The sequence below is a fragment of the Pinus tabuliformis genome, chromosome 4_2 (assembly GCF_031772625.1).
Source record: "Pinus tabuliformis cultivar Carrire ecotype Pingquan chromosome 4_2, CPIR1, whole genome shotgun sequence".
Classification (NCBI taxonomy): domain Eukaryota; kingdom Viridiplantae; phylum Streptophyta; class Pinopsida; order Pinales; family Pinaceae; genus Pinus; species Pinus tabuliformis.
This window is the reverse complement of record NC_142304.1, coordinates 1,130,903,803-1,130,923,072: the sequence shown is the minus strand read 5'-3', so window position 1 is coordinate 1,130,923,072 and position 19,270 is coordinate 1,130,903,803. Positions and strand designations below refer to the sequence as shown.

At 38.0% G+C, this 19,270-nt stretch overlaps 1 protein-coding gene across 1 annotated transcript in view; it reads left to right on the top strand.

Moving 5' to 3' along the window:
• LOC149173646 (subtilisin-like protease SBT5.3) overlaps positions 1–19,270 on the top strand; it is a 44,807-nt gene that overhangs the window by 6,349 nt on the left and 19,188 nt on the right. Inside the window, exons 2-6 of the mRNA XM_089426780.1 lie at positions 10,330–10,501; positions 10,621–10,859; positions 15,396–15,520; positions 17,235–17,257; positions 17,802–18,021. Of these exons, the coding sequence (XP_089282906.1) occupies positions 10,330–10,501; positions 10,621–10,859; positions 15,396–15,520; positions 17,235–17,257; positions 17,802–18,021 (779 nt within the window). The remainder of the gene's footprint in view (positions 1–10,329; positions 10,502–10,620; positions 10,860–15,395; positions 15,521–17,234; positions 17,258–17,801; positions 18,022–19,270) is intronic.

The window sequence follows — 19,270 nt, the reverse complement described above, 5'->3', positions numbered from 1 at the left end:
GGTTGAACTCCTTCATCAAAACACTATGTTAATGTGTACTCTGAAATGGTTACTACGCGCTATGTCCGCAAGATGGTGGGGTACACATCAAAGAAGTTTTGAGGACTGGCGGGAATGTAGAAGGATGATGTGCCTACGATTTGGGAAGCCTCAAATGTGGATAAAATCCAAGTATACCCGACAAAAAGTTCTGTGCACCCATCTTTCCAGATGGATACAGGCATATGGTGCGTAACCTGCACGAAGGCACACCATCTGCACGATAAGAAACACAATCAGCAAGCAGGACTAGACAAGACAATAGCGTGAACAACCCTTTCATTTGGGACCAGCAGGTATGATAAGACCAAGCATGCAGAAGGTTATCCGCGTCGAAGCTTTTGAAAAAGTGTGTGAAGTACTGAACAGGGTCCACAATATGAAATAGACTAACTAGGACCTACGCGTACCAGTGGTTCTCTGAGCATATAGGACCGTGTGAAAAATCCTAACCGTGCAGGCACCGCCAAGGCTGGAGCATGAAGCAACTGAGGTAAGCCCTATAATACTTGGAAAACTTAGGCCGCACATGATCACACCAATGGATGCGATGGTTCATGAAAACCTGGAAGCAGAAATCCAATAGGGAAACTTTAGGCTCCAAGAACATGAAAAAGTAAGGGTGTGGTTAAGGAGGAAAAACACTTTGGTAGAAGAAAAATTCAAGACGCTAGAAGACGAGATAAGGGACAAGGTTCTCGATAAGAAGACCACAGTGATAAAACAAGATGTGCACAATCATGCTGACAAGCTTGAGGACTATCACCGTGAATTGATTAGCCTGATGCCTTGGCTTGGACTGCATATTACTAAGAGAACTAACCAGGCTTATGCATTACAGAGGATAAGGTGTGTGATGCGGCCAGTAATGGTGAAAGGTAGGTATTTCCCAGAAGGAATGTTGGATGATTGGAAGAAACTGCACATAGGTGATGTGGTGGCCTGACTAGCTGGGGAAGGAATAGTCTTAGTGCTCCAGGCAGTTGAAAGGGAGTGCGGGACTATAAACTATTCTACTCAGGAGTTACGAGATATTGGAGATGCTTGCAAAAGCAAAGAGTCACAAGGTCCACGACCACACACAGGGGGCTGTGCTACCACGCGGGTTGGCTAGAAAGTGACCATTGAAGTCACTATTCACGATGGGATGCTCGACTTGAGGCCAAATGGAGCAGGTGGCAGGCATTTAAGACGCGAGTTATGGGCAAGAATTAGAAAAATCTGCTACCAAGGAAGCATTAATGAACCAAATTTGGGGGGAACGGTCGAATTCAAATTCAAAAAGTGCTATAAAATACAAAGGGCTGCCCAGCAAACAACACTTGGTCATTTGTGAATTGAGCGATTGAGCAAAGCCCTGAGTGTTGTGAGACAAGTGTTGATTAAGCCCCTGAGTTCACAAGTGCTAGATTTCCGGACGAGTACAATGCCAACTGCTCAGGATGTTATGGACATAACAAAAATGACCACCGAGGAGGTCACGCAGACCCTGACTGTGGGGGATGTTCCAAAAGGCACTGGGATTGTGGAATAAATCAGGAAAAGGCCACAGTAGCAACACAAGAAGTATCCACGAAGGCGGGTGAGGGCCAAAATGCCTTTGCAAGGGCAGGAAGAAGAGGAAGAAGAAACAGAAGAAGGAGGCACAGACCCACGAACCGCATCAACACAACTGAAGTGCCAACACCTAGCTGAGCAGGTAGGGTCGCGGAAGAAGGTCAAGGCCTCGAAATTTTCCATTGACCTGATCACCCTAATCGAGGTGATCTGCACAACATCAGTGAAGCGGTACACGATGTCACCACTTAGGCTCTCCAAGATTTCATGCAGGAGAACCAGATTGTGTTGGGGTCCCTCAAAGCATAGTTGCAAGAATTACAAGTACGCTCTACTCAGGTTGGTATAGTGGGATCCTCGGCAGCAAAGTAGATGTTACACGTGAAGATAACGAACACCATAGTGCTGCCATAAAGGGAACTAGTGCCATCAAATGAGGCCAATAGGCCTTCGGTTAACGTGCTGAAAGGTCTCAGTTTCAATATAGCTGCGCTCCCACGCAAGACCTTATATGTGTTGTAGGATGGGATAACTGCAGAGCTGTGAGCTAGGCAGAGTTGCGTGCTGTAATTCCTAAGTGAGCAGAAAATAAACATGGAACAACTAATCTTGCAGCGCGATGAATTGGTGTTGCAAAATCAATAGTTGGTACAGGTGATAGAGGGCACTTGCTAAAGTGTCCCGGAGCTGGCCATCTCAACAGATATACTAGTGGAGGCGGGGATCCACAAGTTAGCAGCAAGGGTTCGTGAGAGTAGGGAGGAAATGAGAAAGGTTCAGTTGGAGCTGAATCTTCAGATTGTCGAGCTGCGGTTAAAGGCGCAACCATCCACTCCCCCGAAAGTCAGAGAACAACACGTTAGCGCTATCACAATGGGATTGGAGGAAATTGGAAATTGGCAGTGCAGTGTGAGACTACACCAGCATGTTGGAAGAATCACTTAAGGTCATCACAACTCTGCAGGAGGACCCTAACATCCAGCGCTTAGAGACAGAGGCACGAGAACTCCAACAATAGTATGACAGTGTCTAAGTAACTGCATAGACAGTGGTCCTCACCCAGAGGCTTGCATGGATGCAGCAAGCCAAAGCACTGAAGGAGTAGGTGGATGCGGCATGACATAAGGAAGTAGTCCTGAAGGCACACGTTCGTACTTGGATCGACAAGGTCGTCACCATCATGGCAGAAATCGAAGGAAAGCTCGCACATATGCAGGGGATGCACATATTGATGCAGAGAAGCAATCCTAACACAGAGGTCCTGGAGCAATGTATTCAATAGATCCAGCAAGTAGCAGCTCGGTGCGTTGCTGACCTCCACGTAGTTCGAGAACAGTTGCAGGGACTCTGCGCCAAGATGACCGCGCCGACAGAGTGACTCAAGGGCAAGTCATGATGTTTGTGTTGGGGGTCTGTTGGGCATGGAATCCCCCCGAAGGCATGTTTTTGGGCTTAAAGCCCAAGTTTTGACCAAATCTTGTTGTAAATATCTGCAAATTGCAGGCACAGAGTGCAAAAGTATGATAGAGTCACAAGGTTGTCCGCCCTAGTTTTGTAATGTAATGTCAGTTAGATAGACCTACCCATGGTCCATGGACCATAGAATTGTATAAATAGAGCGAGGCTCTAACGAAGAAGGAAGGAGAAGTCTAAGTGATTGAGTCGTAGTGTGAAGTGTGTCTTTGGGTCGTAGAGTAGGAGAAGGCTCTGCAGTTGAGTGCGCAAAGGCCTAGTAGTCTGTAGTTGAGGGTGCGGACCCTTGCAGCTAAGTGCACAGGGCGAGTCGAGTCTGTAACCGGGGAAAGAATCAATAAAGAGAAGTTTTGCTATAATTTTTTGTATCTGTTCTTGGTTTAGTGCATGATTGACATAATTTGCAATTATACTATTTATTTATTGTGCGCTTTTGTATGCATGTTTTATGTGGTTAAGTATAACTTAAAACACTCAAGTAGGAAAAGATAATTAACTGAAAATGGAATACAAGCAAGGTCTTGGGTAATAATGTAGAGCACAGTGCTCAGTCCTTGGGTAGGGTTGTGCGAAGGCAGTATATCAAGCTACGAGGAACGGGAAAGTACACAAAGAAATCTACGCACAGGGACAAACCACAAACCACTTGAACTCATCAGACATCTTTAGGGTGTGGAAACATGGGTCTAGCACCCTCCCATACTACTTCGGGTGAGACCTCAGTCCGCGCTTCACGGACTGTTGTCGAAAGGGCCAGTGGTACCCAGATTTGTTCAGTGCTAGAAGAACATGCTCCTACTTATTGTGATAAACAAATCACTGACATGGACGTTAATTTTATTTTAGTTGAAGTGTTGCTACACATAGATTTAAGTTTGTAGAACCAAAAGTTGAGTGATATCAACATCCTCATATGGATTAAAGGATACAACCTAGGTGTCAACATTTTTGGTAACATAGTATCCATGCATTCAAGTCACGACAAAAGAGATGTGGAAGGAGGAGCCATGGACTAGTGTTGACCGTCAAGGTGAATTTCGGTTGGATTGATGGATGGTTGTGGAGTCATTTGAACAAATGTTTTCAAACTTCATATTGTTTTGTCTCATTATTTGTGTAGTCATATAGAGTTCATCTCGTTAATTGTTGATTACAACTACTTGCTTAGTTATGTTTCATGGGAAATGTTTTGATGATAGATATAATTAATTCCTACTCTTATTGCAATTGTATTTCTAGGGGGGTTTTAATGATGATAGATATCATTGTTGTTCTTATGTTAATTTCATTACTAATATTTTCTTCTTTGTGATGGTGATGCTTTTCATATGTCTTCATTATTTTTGTTATATCGTGTTTTTGCTGACATTTTTATACTTATAGGCCTCATTGTTTTTTTGTTCATTAATGGTGTTTCTTTAGTTTGAAGCCTTTTTCCTGGTTATTTGTTGGAACCTATTTTCTAGAAAGAATTTATAGGGAAGTTGATAGTCTTAGACATTCGTGTGCCTCTACAACATTTTTTACTTCAAAAATCAACCAGCCTCTTTGAGATTTCATGGATTTCATATCCACAATTTTGGTACTTTAGCTTTTGGTACAATTTTTGTATCCGCAATGTTTACTCCCTACATTTTTCTTAAGGGTAGTGTTAGAGTCGCTATTTTCCAATGCTACCTTTCCTAATGAGAAAGATATAGTGAGCCATAAGCTGACATAGGAATTTGTATTTGCCCAATTGTCATAATTATCTCTAATCAACATTGTGACTCCTTCACTACTATATAATGAAGGTCTTCTGTGTACTTTTATAGTGTGATTGATAGCTTGAGTAATTAAACAATATGTTCTCTACAACTCTATAAGTTTTTGTAGTAACATTATATCATTTAGTTACTCAAAGGTTGTACTAACATAAACATAAGCACTATATTTTGAATGAAAATAACAAAAAAATGTTAGAAAAACTAAAAATTCACATAGCTAGGCTTATTTTCTATAAATAAAAAATAATATATTGATAAATCTTATTCATTTTCATACGTCTAATTATTTTACACCATCTTAAAATTCATTGGATAAGTACCTTTAATCATCCCGCCAAGTTAACATATTGTTATTTTTTTAGTTTTTCATTGCCACTAATGTCCATCATTAGCTTACACCTACCCTCTTATACGAAATGTAGTTTAAATATTAAACAATTATGTGATGAATACACAATTGTTTTGTAAATAGAAAAGTAAAACAATGGAAAATCACATACTACATAGAGATTTACTAAAAAAATCAATATGGGAAAACCAACAAACCTTTTAGAGTTCCACCTCTAATTTTTTATCTTCAATCAATTTCATTATTTACAATACAATGTATATGATATGGAAACCATCTATTCCATTAATTTGGATTAGTTTACAATCTTAATTCTTTAACCAAAATTAGAAAACCATGGACTAAACCACTATGCCCCACAAAACCACCAAAATAGAAAATTGTGCCAAAAGATGCAAAAAAAGATGTGAAATCCCATTTACGTTTCTTTTGAGAGGCTTAGACCCCATTGTGACCCATTTTTGGTGCTCTGATAAGAATCATTTAGGGGGGTAGATACACAAAGAATATAACACATACCTAACAATATCTATCATCTCATTCATGGCGATAGTCATGCAAAGAATATAACATATACCTAACAATATCTATTATCTCTCACATAGCTAACAATATATTTCATGTCCTTGATGGGAATTTTTCTAGTGGTTTTATAAGCTCATAATTGACAATGATGAATGATGTAACTACCAACAATTTCCTCCCCACCTTCTCTTCCTTTCTACAACCATCCAGGCACCTTGACTTGATAATTTAGTGAGGAAACATAGATGTTTCACCTCAAGAGAAAAGGCTTAATCTTATAGATGGAAATTTTGGTCCATGGGGTCCCATATCCTAATAGACCTATCTGATAAGAGTATTTGGGCCTTCATGTTTTTAGTAAATAAAAATTTTAAGATTTCATAGTGACAAGGTCGTCCATTGTTAATTTAATAAAAGGGTGACCATATCATTAACGTATTGTTCTATTTCTTTTCATTCAATCACGGTGAATGACAAACCTGCATACACACAAAAATATGTTAATATCTCAACATGGCATTATAAAAATATTGATCGCCTTGCACAATACTCATACATGAGTAAGAATTAAAGAAACTTCCTTTTTTCTAACTAAAAATATGTTAATTTAACATTGGTTTCAAATTCAGTATAAGTATGTTAATTTGATGTTTTTCCAAAAGTTCACAGTAGGCTTGATGTTGTCCATTGGTAATTTATACTAGCATACATCAATTTTAAATACGAATCTAACATGAGCTAACAGGGATTCAAGGTCTTCATGTGCAAATTTTTTTTGAGACAACATTATTTAAATGTTTTGTATAGCTATTTAATTTTTTTTATGCATTGTGAGAGAAGGGAGCTTGTTATGCAACAAAAGTATTGAGCAATGAGAAACCTATAGCCTAAGCAAGGAGCAGTGATAACCTGAAAAACAAGGAGCAGTGCAAAGTAATCTTGGCATTTTATAGACCTACATATTTCTCGGAACATTTTGGATGGAAAATGCATTCGAACATAACAAGGGGACAAGAGATTTCAGAACATGTGGAGACAAATGATTTAGGACAAGAGAAAATTGTCCCATCTGCAAAAGCTAGGAAGTGGGTTTGGGTCAATGCCAAACAGTATCGGGGCATTTTAAAACGAAGACTAGCTCATCCAAAATGGGAGCAGACAAGGAAAAAATGGTCTTAAAAGGAAAGTACTCGAACCCTTCACAATCAGCACTCAAACAAGTCCCCTCTGCAAGCATGTGGCAACAAGAAGTCTAGAGGAAAAGTCATTGATGATTATGCCTTATATAGTCCCACATCCACACCTCTCACATGGTCATTTGATCTTTATCTGAAAGAATTGTTAAATGAAAAACAAAGGTTGGAGGTTGTCGAAGCTAAAGAGAAAGAAAGAGATCATAAAATTCATATAATAACAACTGAGAACAAGGCTTTAGTAGAAAGCAATAATGTTTTGAAAGAAAAAGTGGCATTGCTACAGGATGCCCTCCTGATAGGGAAGACAGAATGGAAACACATGAAGGCAGATGTGCAAAACATAAAGAAATATGTAGTGGAAAGTACATAGGCAGTGAATACGAAATCATCCCAGGATAAAGGGAAAATGATTTCCCAAATAGACAACCATGAAGAGAAAGCAAGAGAAAAAGCGAAAGGAGATTCCACCAAAGTTTCCAACACTTGGGCTCAAGTTATTTGCAATTATGCTAATAAGGAAGGAGAAACAAACATTCAGGTTAACAACATGCAAGATGGAGAAGGCAAGGAAAGAAAAAATAGAGAAGAAAACATAATTATTAAAGGGGTGAAAGACTTGGGAAAAATGGATGTACTCTTGACCTTGCAAGATACTTCTTGAAAGACAAGTTGCTATGGAAAAGAAAAATATGCCAAGCATGAAGGGTGGGTAAGTTTAATGGTGAGAGAGCTAGGCCCATAAAATTCATCATAACTAGCTTGCATGTTAAATATATCATTCTAAGCAAGAAGCATCTCTTGAGGGGTTCTCACTCTTTCCTAGAAGAATATTTAACTGTAAAACAATAGGAGGAAATGTCAAAGCTTCGGGCAGCAAGAGATGAAAGTAAGAGAGCATAGATTTATAAAGGAAAAGCTATGATAGTGCGATTTGGACCCCCTTCCAGAACAGAGTAGTAAGATGGTAATAAAAAAGAGGCAACAAACTCTTCAACAAGAAATCAGGAAGCAAGGTCAGTATGGGAAAGCAAGGACAAAGACTCAAATGTGAGTCTTGCATGTCAAAATAAATAGCAATCAAGTCATACCCAGATTTCCTTAAGATTAGTTTGTTGGAAGTGCAAAGGGTACCCCTGGAGACGAGGGCATGGGTTAGGGCATATTTCAGAAGGTAGATACCTAATTTGCCTCATATAAACAGATGAGCATGAAGGGTGTAAGACACCTGTGTTTAAAGGACACTGGAAGAAGGTAGTGTGGAACAAGGCAGTAGGGAATGGAAAAGGACATGAGGGTATAATGGTTGTAGTGAGAGATAAAGAAGGTCATCTCATTCAATTAGAAAAAGAAGGCTCAAATAAGCTATTCATTTGGTTTAAAATATTAGAAAATGGAAACCACATCCGAATTGCAGCATGTTAGTTTGTGTTGCAAGTTTCAAAAATCTACAAAGGTAGAGAGATTGACCACAAAGATCCATTTGCAGCCTTAAAAGTGGATATTGCAACATATTCTTAGCTACGTGAAGTCCTTATAGTGGGTGATTTCAATGCTAGGACTGCAAGTGAACAAGCTAGCATTCTTTGTTGTAAAGAAGATTGCGACCCTATTTGGCTTACAAAAGAGAGTAATCATCAGAGGAAATAATTTCATAGGACAATGGATGCAATCTCTTTGGTGAACAATTGCTTACTCTATGTAGGGCCTTTGATTTATTCATTTGTAGTGGCTTGTCTAGATGGGAAACGTCTGGTAATTTCACTTGCAATACTTACAATGGAGCAAGTGTAATAGATTATGTAATTTTCTCGCATGGTTTGTGTGAGAAAATGAACGAAGTTTTGATTGGAGATTAGTTGCAGGACTTAAAATCAGTTCACAATCCAATTTATGTAAGTTTCTGTTGGCCTGGAAAGACACAATTAGACTAAAAAATTCAGCATGTCCAACAAAATCTCCCATAGGGCAGAATTATTTTCACTCCAAAAAATTGTAATACCTTCAAAATGATGCTAGAGAGGCTCTTCGAAAAAGAGAAAATCACAATTCACGGCCTTCATAGTCATGAATTAACACATTTAATTCAATGCGCATTTACAGAGTGCAAAATAGAAAAAATTAAGAAGTGTGAAACAAAGTGCTTTCTTATTAATGTTTGGTTTGTTGAGGACTGGAAAGGCAAGGAGAATGTGGAAAGAGTTAAACAAGGATAACATAAAGCTCAAAGGTTACAAGCAGTTATTAAGCAAGAAAAAGGTTGATTTCATGGTTTCAAGGAGGGAAGAATTAATCTTCATTGGGAAAAATAATCCAAAATTATTTTGGAAGGAGCTCCAACCAAGAAAGATACAAAATGGAAATAGTATTACAACTTCTAAATGGTTTGACTATGCAAGACAACTCTATGAGCAAGATCCCAAGGTAAAACCTACCCCCTTGGTTAACACTGATACTGAACTCTTCATGGTGCAAGAGGTAGAGATGGGTATCAAGAAGTTGGGTGTTGGAAAAGCAAAAGACTTAGCTGAACTCCAAGTAGAATATCTAAAGTGGGGCTCAAATATCCTTGCATCTCAGATTACAAAAATTTTCAACATCATACAACAGGGGCTCCCCATAGATTGGACAACTAATATGGAAATACCTCTTTTCAAGAGCGGTGACATCAATAATCCCTCCAATTATAGGACCATCATGATAAACCCTTTGTTTGCAAAGCTATTTGGAAGCATGCTAGAAAATAAAATTAGCAATTGGGCAGAGGAAAGAGATAAGTGTGCTAAAGGACAAGAAACCTTTAGACCTAAACATTCCATAATTGATCATTGTATAACTTTAAGGCACATCATTGAAAAATTTTGGGAGAAAAAGGAAGAAGTATTTTGTTGCTTTGTTCATTTCAGAAAATCGTTTGACACAGTTCCTAGGGATAAGCTTTGGCACAGAATGGAGGAACTTGGGGTTCCTAAACATTTGAGAGTAGTTGTGCATAAGTTGAGAATAATTGATATTATTTTGTTATTAATGGAGAAAATAGTTATGTTGTTGTAACTTTCTCCCTAGTTTAGGATTAGTTCCTATAGTTATGGGGTTTGGGTGCAACTTCCTATTTCCTAGTATTGTATTTATTGATGTAATCTTTGATTGATTGGGGAATAGAGTGGACGAGAGTGATCTCTCAAGTTTTGTGAGTGTAGTCTCCAGGTGCAGGCCACACCTGAGAGCTACATCTCTTTCTTTTCAATTCTGTTCACATTTTATCTTGGTATCAGAGCTCAGATTGAGTGAGCCTGATCTTTTGTCACTTGTGAGGCTGAAGTGCCTGTAGTAGCTAGCTTGCCTGTGTGGCTAGAATAGCCTGTGTGGCTTGAAGCGCCTTTGTGGCTGTGTGTACACGAGAGCTCTGTGCTCGAAAATTGAGCAGGTGGATTGCAGAACCCCTGGCTCGAACTCGAAAGTATTGGCGCGGATTTTTCACGGATTGGCACAGATTTTGCGCTGACAGTCGCGCCAATAGAGGAATTAGCGCGGTTATTGAGGAATAAACTGTGCCAGAGTGCCCAAAAGCTCGATTGGCGCGGGATTTTACCGGGAAAGTCGCGCCAATTAAAATACTCTAAGCGATTTTGAATTAGCGCGGAATTTTCGCTCGGGGTAGCGCCAAGGGGATCTGTGAATAGCGTGAACTTCGTTTGGCGGTCTGCAAATGGTGCAGATCGGCGGAGTGGCAGATCCGTCCGGGAGAGACAGATCGGGAAAGCGCCAGAGGAGACCCGCGGGAAACCTCGACTTCGTTTGGCGATCTGCAGGGAGATCATGATCGGCGAAGTGGCAGATCAATCCAGGAGAGGTGGATCGGATCAATAGTGATCAAATCATTGTTTCGGCTGTGTTGGAAACGCCAAATTTTCTCATTGGAGCGGGAGTGCCAGACACTGCATATCGGTGGCAGAGGTGACAGATCGATCTGACAGGTATTGTTTTTTTGTTGTTGCTGCTGTTAAGAAGATTCACAATGAGTAATACGATGGAATCTTACCTTAACGAGTCTGGTAAACTCAACGGGTCTAACTTCACGAATTGGAAGTTTAAGATCCAGACCCTGCTCGAAGGTGCGAACGCTTGGACTATAGTGACATGCGATGAGCAGAAGCCGACTGCGAGCACACAGAAGGAAGACTGGGAAAAACGAGAAAACAAGGCCAAGGTCCTGTTAAAGATGTCTGTGAAAGACAATGTCATTGCACACATCAGAGACTGTAAAACGTCCGCAGAGATTTGGACGAAAATCAAGAATCTGTATGAAACCTAGAATACAAACAGAGTTTTGGCTCTGAAAAGCAAGCTATTTTCAATGAGGATGGACGAAAGGGAGTCTGCTACTGCATTTGTCACGTGAATTAAGGATGTTAAAGACGGATTGGTGGCCATTGGAGTGGCTGTGGCTGATGAATATCTTGTTGCAATTACAATGAATGGGATGCGTGATGATTTCCAAACCTTCATCACTGGAGTCTCGGCAAGGGAGAAGACAACCACGTTTGATGATCTCACTGCGATCTTGCAGCAAGAGGAAGAGCGACGGCAGAACCTGAATCTGAACCCCCAAAGTGACGATCTCGCGTTGGTGGAAAAACGACGACTATCCAAAGGGAAGCAGTCACAACAGCAATCAGTCCAGAAAGGAGGAACATCACAGAAGAATCTGCATTCTCATAAAGGTATGCTTGCAAATCATTCTGAAAAGAAATGCTTTTATTGTGGAAAGAAGGGTCATATACAGAGAGATTGTTATTATAAGAGGCAGGTTGATGAGGCAAGGAGGAGACAGGCAAATCCAAAACACAGAGGATATTTTGTTGAAGAAGAAGACTTCAGTCATGAATTTCGACTGTTCACAGTCGACTATGCCCTTTCTGCATCAAATGAAGATGACATCTGGTATGTCGATTCCAGAGCATCCTCTCACATGACAGGTAATAAAGAATTTTTCGACGGTCTTGAAGAAATTATAAATGGATCAAAAATATATCTAGGGGATGATAATGGATATCAGATTAAAGGTCATGGGGTGATTTCAGTTAAGTTACCAAATGGAAAAATTAGTCACCTTTCAAATGTTTTATATGTACCTGGAATAAAGAAAAACCTGATATCTGTATCCATGATGGCTGATCAAGATATGCATGTCGAATTCTTCAAGACTCACTGTGTGATAAAGGATTGCAGGAATGAAATTGTTGCAACAAGCATGCGAGTTGGACGCCTATACAGATTGGATGCAAAAAGTATATCAAAGCAAGCCATGGTTGCAGGAGAGTCGACAGCTGAACAACTCTGGCATCAGAGGTTTGGTCATCTGAATCTGCAGGATCTCATGTTGTTATAGAAGAAAGGTATGGTCGAAGGTCTCCCCATCTTTCGTAACATTCAGTTAAATTGTGAAGGTTGTGCCTTAGGAAAGATGCATAGAGAACAGTTCCCTGTGCATGATAGGAGGAGGCAAACAAAAATCTTAGAGCTAGTGCATACTGATGTATGTGGTCCCATGCAGACAAGGTCGCTAGGGGGAGCATACTACTTTTTGTTGTTTACTGATGACTGCACTAGGTATTCATGGATTTATTTTTTAAACAAGAACAGTCAGACTTTCCAATGTTTTATAGATTTCAAAACCCTGGTGGAAAATCAGTTTGGAAAAAGTATTAAAATTCTCCGATCTGATCAAGGAGGAGAATACAAATCAAAGGAATTCATGAAATACTGCAAATCTCACGGGATTGTTCAGCAGTATACAGTGCCGCACACACCACAGCAAAACGGTGTTGCAGAGCGTAAAAACAGAACCCTAGTAGAGTGCGCAAGGAGCATGCTGCAAGGTAACGGTCTATCTAATGCTTTTTGGGCAGAAGCGATAAATATTGTTGTATATTTGAAAAATAGAAGTCCTACTAGGTTTCTTGGCTTCAAAACCCCTTTTGAAGCCTTGTATGGATTTAAACCAGCAGTAAATCACTTAAGAGTCTTTGGGTCAAAGGCATTTGCACATGTACCCAAAGCTGATAGAAAGAAACTAGACCCTAAGGCAGTCAAATGCATCTTTGTTGGTTATGGCACGGAGTTTAAAGCATACAAACTGTTCAATCCTGAGTCTCGTAAGACATTTGCAAGTAGAGATGTAGTCTTTCATGAACAGGTACAGGAAAAGAAAGTTGATGTTGGAGATGATTGGCACATTCCATTGCTGTTGGAGGAAAGCAGCGAGGATGAAAGGGAGCAAGAACAGGAGCAGAAAGAAGAGAATGAAGAAGAACATCAAGAAGGTGAAGGAGCAGGCCCAGTTATTGCAGAAGAAAACAAATTTGAGGTAAGTCCCCTACCAAGAAGGTCAGGTAGGAAGACTCAATTACCATTGAAGTTGAGAAACTATGCTTTGATGTCAAAAGTTTTAAACATTGTAGAACCCTCTAATTACAAAGAAGCTAGTCAATTTGAGGAATGGAGAGCTGCAATGAATGAGGAGATGGAATCAATTCTTAGAAATAGTACTTGGGAATTCGTAGAGCTGCCTAAAAATAAAACACCTATAGGAAGCAAGTGGTTGTTTAAACCAAAAATGAAAGCAGACGGAGGTATAGATAAGTTAAAAGCTAGGTTGGTTGCAAAAGGATATTCACAGCAGGAAGGTATAGATTTTGATGATACTTTTGCACCTGTAGCAAAGATAACTACAATTAGAATGCTTATTGCTTTAGCTACTAAATGTAATTGGGAATTACACCAGCTTGATGTTAAATCTGCATTTTTAAATGGTGATTTAAAAGAAGAAATTTACTTAGTACAGCTAGAAGGATATGTAAAACAGGGGCAGGAACATCTTGTTTGCAGATTGAAAAAGGCCTTATATGGTTTAAAGCAAGCACCCAGGTCTTGGTATGAAAAGGTTGATTCTTTCTTTGTAGAGTATGGTTTCCATAGAAGCTTAAATGACCCAAATTTGTATTCCAAGTACAATGATCAGGGGTAGATTATTTTGATTTCTCTATATGTGGATGATATGATTTTAACAGGAAATGCAGAGGATTTAATTAGAGGAATCAAAAGGCTAATGGCACAAGTTTTTGAGATGAAAAATCTCGGAAGCCTTAACTATTGTCTGGGATTAGAAGTATTGAGAGATACTGGGCAAACTTTTCTTACCCAAGGGAAGTATGCTAGAAATCTGTTGGAAAAGTTTGGGATGGATCGATGTAGATCAGCAGCGACACCTTTGCAGCAAAATCTGAAATTGAGCAGTGACGATGGCACTAAGGAGGTAGATGCCACAATGTACAGACACTGGTTGGCAGCCTTATATATCTTACAAAAACCAGACCCGACTTGGCATACTCAGTTAGTGTATTAAGCCAATTTATGTCAAAACCGTGTGAAAGTCACTGGACAGCAGCAAAAAGCGTGTTGAGGTATCTTTGTGGTACTGTTAATTTTGGTATTTTATACACTGATGTATCTGATGTTACTCTAGCAGGTTTTTCAGACTCAGACTGGGCAGGTAACCTGGATGATCGGAGGTCCATCACAGGTTATGCATTTAACATAGGTTCCGGGGTAATTGCATGGAGCAGCAAGAAACAAAGTACTGTAGCTTTGTCGTCATGTGAAGCTGAATATCAAGCATTGTGTGCAGCAACATGTGAAGCAATCTGGTTGAGGAGACTTCTTAACGATGCAGGAAAAGAACAGAAGCAACCCACTTCTATCAAAAGCGACAACCAGAGCACTATCAAATTAGCATACAATCCAGTGTTTCATAAAAAAACCAAACACATAGACACCCAGTTTCACTTTGTTAGAGAAAAAATACAGTCAAAAGAAATTGTTGTCGAATATTGTAAAACTTGTGACAATGTGGTTGATATTTTTACAAAGCCTCTTGCACGAGTGAAATTTGAATTGTTTAGAAAGATGCTAGGAGTTCAGGAGAACCCTTTCTCCATTAAGGGGGGGAGTTGAGAATAATTAATAGTATTTGGTTATTAATGGAGAAAATAGTTACGTTGTTGTAACTTTCTCCCTAGTTTAGGATTAGTTCTTATAGTTATGGCGTTTGGGTGCAACTTCCTATTTCCTAGTATTGTATTTATTGATGTAATCTTTGATTGATTGGGGAATAGAGTGGACGAGAGTGATCTCTCAAGTTTTGTGAGTGTAGTCTCCAGGTGCAGGCCACACCTGAGAGCTACATCTCTTTCTTTTCAATTCTGTTCACATTTTATCTGCATAGGCTATACGAAGAGATGAAATTCAAAATTAGAACTTCAATGAGCATTTCTGAATGTTTTAGAAGCGATATCAAGGTCAATCAAGGTTACCCACTGTCTCCTACCCTTTTTGGTTTATATATTGACAAGCTCGAGGAGTGGTTAAATTCGCAAGGGGGTAATGGTACCTATTTGGGAAAATTTATTATAAAGCTTCTTTTGTATGCAGATGACCTTATTTTGATTCCTAAATCGACTCAGAACGCATGGGGGCTGGTTGAACCTGGGCTGGGAGATGAAATGAATACGGGCTGGTCCAATCAAGAATCGCCAGGCTTACTTACGTGCTTATTTGTAAGAGCACTTACTATCCCTTTAGCATTTTTATAGAAGTGTGGGGATGCAAGGCAATATCAACAAAATGAAGTAGTGGTTTTCTCTAAAAAAAAGAAAACATAACCAACATAATTTCTACTTTGAAGGCAGCATCATGGAAGAAGTTGCAGATTACAAATACCTCAGAATTGACTTCAACAAAAATCTAAGCTGGGATGGTTGTAGAAATAAAAGAACTTTGGGGGGCTGGAAAGCATTTTATGCTTTTCAAAATAGGTGTAGAGAGGCAGAGTTATGTGATGGAAAAGCACTCAAACTCTTTTTGGGCATCTAGGGATTCTGGTGATTCCCTATGGTTGTGAACTATGGGCCAAAAAATTGTGCAACAGATTAAAAAAATAAATAAATAAAAGACTTGATGCAGCAAAATAACAAATGGTTTAGTAAATGGGGTATTTTTTTGAACACGTGTTGCATAAACAACAAAGAGATAAAATCTTTTGTTATGGAAAAGTTCCACAGGGGTACTTGGGATAAGGAGCTAGGAAGAAAGAAAAAGTACTATATTGATGTGTTTAATCACACTCATAGTCATCAAACAAAAGCATACATAGAGGTCAACATCTCTTGGAGAGCCAAAATTCTAATTTCTCAGTTAAGGACTAATTCTCATCAACTCCATTGTGTTTTGAAACAGCGCATTGGAAAAGGCCAAAAGAAGTGTGGGAGGAAAGAGTATGCATTTTTTGTTCTTTGGGAAAAAGTGCAAATAAAAAAGAATTTCATTTTAGAATATGAGGCCTTCAAAGACAACAGGGAAAGCTATGCATAATGCTGGCAGCTAGCTCTTGGGATAATCTATTTAGCAAGGGGTTTTTCGAGAAGCTAGGAGTATTTATTGTGAAGCTTCATAGAAAAAGGGCCCAATACATCTAGTAGATGAAGAATCCCGTAGGCTATCTCTAGTGTTATGGACTTTAAAATAATTTCTTTCCTTCTTTCTATTTTTCTTTTAATTTTTAGTTTGGCGAACATGAACAAAATTTCAACTTTGGTGACTACAGACACAATTACACATCATACTGAGCTGTAGAATGAGCCTCTCGGCCCAATAAATGTTTAGGCTCAATAAAAAAGTGACAACCATAAAATAATTTCTTTTCTTCTTTCTATTTTTCTTTTAATTTTTAGACACAATTACACATGATACTGAGCTGTAGAATGAGCCTCTTGGCCTAATAAACATTTAGGCTCAATAAAAAAGTGACAACCATATCATTAGCTCTGTGTTCTCCTTCATTTCATTCAAACATGGCCAATGACAAACCTATAGTAACACAAAATACAAAAATATCTTAATATCTCCACATAACATTATAAAAATATTAATCTATCTTGGACAATACTCGTTTACATGACTAAGAATTAAAGAAACTTCTCTTTTTTCTTCCAACCGAAAATATGTTAATTTAAAATTATTTTCAAATACAATATAAATATCTTTGTTTAATTTTTTTTTATCAACTTCACGGTAGGCTTCCTGTCCTTCATTAATTCTTTCTCAATGCTATAACTGCAAGTGGTATTTGTCATAAAAGCCACCTCTAAGATTGTTGCATGAATTTTGCTGCTAAATTTAAAAATCTATAAGCAATTGGACTAACAAAGGTTATTTTCTTTTGCCGGGTATCTGTTTATCTGCCATCTAGACGTTTTCTGAACTCTGTTTCAGGACTGGGATGGTCTCTTTGTTATGTATGCAAAATATTATATTTTCTTAATATAATCTATAATGATTTTCTCTCTGAACTCTGTTTCAGGACTGGGATGGTCTCTTTGTTATGTATGCAAAATATTATATTTTCTTAATATAATCTATATTGATTTTCTCTCTGAAAAAAAAATTGTTGCATGAATTTAAAAGTTTTTAGCATCATTTACACAAAAATCCATATTAATACTCCAATGTTCCGAATTTCCATAGCAAACCACAATAAATCTGACAGCATATGGATCTTGCGGACTAATTATTTAACCTTGTCACGAAACAATTATTAGGGATGAGTTGCAATTAAAGATGAATTGCAGTTCTCAACAAGTTTCCCAATCATAGGAATTAAAGAAGCCAAAATATCCGCCGTGCTTCACATATTGCTGTCACTGGAGAGGGCATGCCAATCTGGTTATAGCTTTGGTATTCAACTAGGTCTGTCAAACCATTTCAATGTTTTTATATATATAAGCCCCTTCCATATAATACCAGATGTCTATTCTAGTCGTTATTTTTTATATGAAGCAGCTGCAAAGCCCTGGTACGCGCAGAGTCATCACGTTTTGAAATAATTCTGCGCAGCACCCACCATGGCCGGGAGAACGATCTCAGTTGTACTCGTTGTTTTGTCACTGTCATTCGTATTTTCGGCCTTGGGCGCTACACAGGCAAGAACAACAGCTCGCCTTATGAATGTTGCTTTGTATTTGTTTGGAGAATATTGTTATTCAGTAGCTGCGGTCTGAAGGTTTATAGTTATTAGAATTTCAGAGGAATTGCATTAAGATTTAAGTTCAGTAAATACTGATTTGTGTTTATTTTGGATTTCCACTGGATTTTTTGGAAGTGTAAGTGTCAGCAAAATTTGAGTAGCTCAAAAGTTGTGTTAGATTTAGTTATTCATTTACAAACCTATTTTAAACCACTGAAATTTATCATGTAACCAGAAATTATATCACTCATTTTAACCTCAATCTGGATACTTTACACCTTTTATTGCCTGCAATATCTTTTATATATCAACATTGTGAGACAGGTTTTCATCATCAGATGATATGATCTATTACATATAATAATGAGTCATTATTTATATGAGTTTTATTAGTTTTTTTGGGGAAATTATCTACTCTATTTGTTTCGGGCGAGAGTGAGGGTTAATATAAACCATAATTATAGGCCTGACAAATTTCTCATCATCATGTAATTCACACGGCATAAACTAAGAACAAACCATGTTCTTAGGCACTTACTCTTACAATAATATTTTTCATCATTAGGCAACTAATAATCCAAATTGTATCAGGCAAAAATCACATAAGAAAAATTCTAGTAGATGTGTTTCGAACCAGCAACTATAGTTCATCTTGTCTTGAAGATGAACCATACTAATGCTTGGACTAGAATTTTTCTTATGTGATTTTTTCAGAAAAATAATGGTACAATTATTATGAATCACAAAAGTCTTAATTCCAAAAAATCCAAGTTATAGTTTTTATTAATTTATTTATTTTAATAAAATAATATTTTTTCAAAATTAAATAATTTGATTTTAGGGTAAAAAATAAATTCAAAATCTTCATCTACTTTTGAAATGTTTAAATTATAGAAACTTAATAACTTAAAATTAAACACATTTACTTTTACTTTGGAAATATTTAAATTATATAAACTTAATAATTTAAAATTAAACTTTTCCATTTTTAATGAGATTTTAAACCAAATCCAATCCAAAAAGTTTAAATAAAAATAATAACATAAAATTATTATCATATGTTTCCGTTTTTTTAATTGATTGGAATGAGTATTTTTTTGGTAGTCTAAATAAAATGTTTTTTTTCCCAAATTTATAGAAATTCTGGCAAGATTTTCATAAAAATTTGCAGAGATTTTTGTAAATCTGGGTTATAGCTATCAACCTTCCAGATTTTGGGTGCGTTAACGGTTTTTGATGGTGCTGAATCCATTTCAACTTCATAAAATTTTGTAGAGATTTTTGT